This window comes from Propithecus coquereli, unplaced genomic scaffold, assembly GCF_000956105.1.
Source record: "Propithecus coquereli isolate 6110/MARCELLA unplaced genomic scaffold, Pcoq_1.0 Scaffold9, whole genome shotgun sequence".
Lineage (NCBI taxonomy): Eukaryota > Metazoa > Chordata > Mammalia > Primates > Indriidae > Propithecus > Propithecus coquereli.
In genome coordinates this window covers 4,652,053-4,654,767 of record NW_012155284.1, presented here as the reverse complement: position 1 = coordinate 4,654,767, position 2,715 = coordinate 4,652,053, and the positions used below count along the sequence as shown (strand labels likewise).

At 31.3% G+C, this 2,715-nt stretch overlaps 1 protein-coding gene across 1 annotated transcript in view; it reads right to left on the bottom strand.

Annotated features, from left to right (window-relative positions):
- AP3B1 (adaptor-related protein complex 3, beta 1 subunit) overlaps nucleotides 1–2,715 on the bottom strand; it is a 271,170-nt gene that overhangs the window by 221,458 nt on the left and 46,997 nt on the right. Inside the window, exon 2 of the mRNA XM_012664483.1 lies at nucleotides 1,429–1,495. Within this exon, the coding sequence (XP_012519937.1) occupies nucleotides 1,429–1,495 (67 nt within the window). The remainder of the gene's footprint in view (nucleotides 1–1,428; nucleotides 1,496–2,715) is intronic.

Sequence of the window (2,715 nt, the reverse complement as noted above, 5' to 3'; positions counted from 1 at the left end):
GAGGAACAAAAAAAAGCAAGACATATAAAAACAAGTAAAATGGCAGCTTAAAATCCAACTATATTAATATTAATAGTAGCATTAAGTGTGAACAGATTAAACAATTCAATCAAAAGGCACATATTGCTAGACTGGATAAAAAGAGAAGAGCCAACTATATAAGCTGTCTACGGGAGACATACATTAGATTCAAAAATACAAACAGGTTGAAAGTACAAGGATGGAAAAAGATACATAATGCAAACAGCAACCATAAGAAAGATGGAATAGTTGTACTTATATCAGGCAGAGTAGACTTTAAAACAAAAAAAATGTTACTAGAGATAAAGAGGAACATCTCATAATGACAAAAGGAAGATAAAACAATTATAAACATAATACACACCAAACATCTGAGCTCCTAAATATACAACGCAAACTCTGACAGGATTGAAGTGACTTCGATATATTACTTTCAATAATGGATAGAAAGAGTAGGCATAAGATCAACAGAGAAATAGAAGATTTGAACAACACTATAAAACAATTAGACTTAACAGACATCTACAGAATACTTCACTCAACAACAGCAGAATACACATTCTCAGTTGTACATTGAACATTCTCTAGGACAGACCATATGCTAAGTCAGAAAACAATAGTAACATGGGGCTAGTGGCTACTATATTAAAAAGCTGCTATACATGTATTATACACTCCCTAATGATAGCATCCTAAAACAAGCTGGAATCCTTTTCCTCAGTAGCTTTGAACCACAGAAAGTGGGTACAAAAGGCCCATCTAAAATACCAGTACACCAGTAACTCACAGACCCCACAAGTCGCCCCTGTTCCTACATCTTGTTATCATGTCACTATATACAAAAAATGGGAGTAGTGAAGGGGAAGGGATATATACATTCTCAAAAGATGACTCATTTTAGCCAATAAAATAATTCTAAACGGCCAATAAAACAGCCTTGTATGTATGAAAATGTCTTAATTATTTTTTAAAAGCACACTTAAAATACTAAAACAAACCTCTAATTTTTCAACAGCTCTTTAACACTTCTTAGTACTTCATTTTAAGACAATCATGTGTTCCCAGGTGATAGGGCTTTTTAAAATCCTAATAAATCATTGCTTGAAATAAAAACTTTGACTCTAAAAGCAGTCAACAATTTAGTCATAGGTTAAAGAATTTTCTTTTTTACACCTTGTCCTCTTCAGACTGATGAAGAAACATGTAACGAATTAAAATTCCAAATGTAATCTTTCTCATTATATGGAAATTTTTGTTGCTTAAAGATTTTAAAAATAAGCATGGGTTCCATTAATATTTATATAATTTTGAAATGCTAAAAATAATTATATCAAATATACAATGGTAAATGATACTATGTAAATAAAACACTATTTTACTTTAATGACATAAAAAGATATTACTTACTGTGCTTTTATCTTTCAGAAGTTTTTCAATTACTTCTATTAACATTTCCTTCTGTTCTGGATCAAGACTAAAATATAAAAAGAACTTACATTAATTTTTTCCTTTTAATTCTAGCTTTTAAATGATGCTCACTTTTTCAAGGATGCCAAGAAATTTTTAAACAGAGGAAGGAGAGCAAGAATCAGTTCAAAATAGAAACAAACAGAAAACAAACTTAAAGGAAAAGGGGATGGTTTTTCTCATAAATGTGTTGCTAAAGTTGCTAAAAATTAAACTAGATACCAATTCCTTTAAGAAAGTATTTAAAGAACAAATTGACTTCTAAAAAAAGTTGGAAAACCTCAAGAAAGAACTGCTAGTAGACAAACCACAAATTCTTTTTTCAACTGAGCGAAAAAAGTAACAACACAGCAGTCATTTTTTACTATAGATACATACTATAGATACACATTACTGCACTGATAGAAACATGCACTATAAAACCTGCCATTTAAAACCAAGAAAAATAAGAGGTAGTAATGAGATTAAAACATTTGATATAGAGGACTAACAGGCAGTACCGAGCTACAAGACTGTAAGCTCAAGGCAGGGAGGGGTAGGAGTTGAGGCTGAAGAGGTAAAACTGGAGCCTAATGACAGAAGCACTTTTAAACCATCATAGCAAGCTTGGATCTTACTCCGCAAGTTTATAATGTGAAAAGATAATGATGAGAAACATGATAAAACTTTGCATGACAGTTAACCTAAGAATATGAGGTTTTACTTTTTACAGACGTTATCTAAGTTTATTATTAACCATTATAATTATCTGAACATTCAAACCTTTTAATTCTGTCAAATTCCAGCTCAAGTCCCCCTCAGTAAAGCAGTCTTTCATAACTAATCCCATCTCATTACTTCTTTACTTTCTGGTAACACTTATAACATAATCTCTGGCCCCTATCCTATCAAAGACATTGCTAGTATACCTTTGCATATACACATATATTATGTGCTAAAATCTTATTCAATTAAACATTACCTTTAATTATTTGGTAGATGTTTGATTTTCTTCATCAAATATGTGATATGCTATTCATAAGTAAGTACCACATCCTCTAGCATTTTCACACATCTAATGCACATAGCACAATACTTTGAACACAACACCAGAAACAGAGAAAAGGACCTCAAAAAAACTTGTGGAATAAATGACAGCAGAAAATAATACAAACTTGTTGCAGATAATTCTATTTGGACAATGTTTCCCACAGTGTTCAGGGCATTGTATGATATTTACTAAAATAT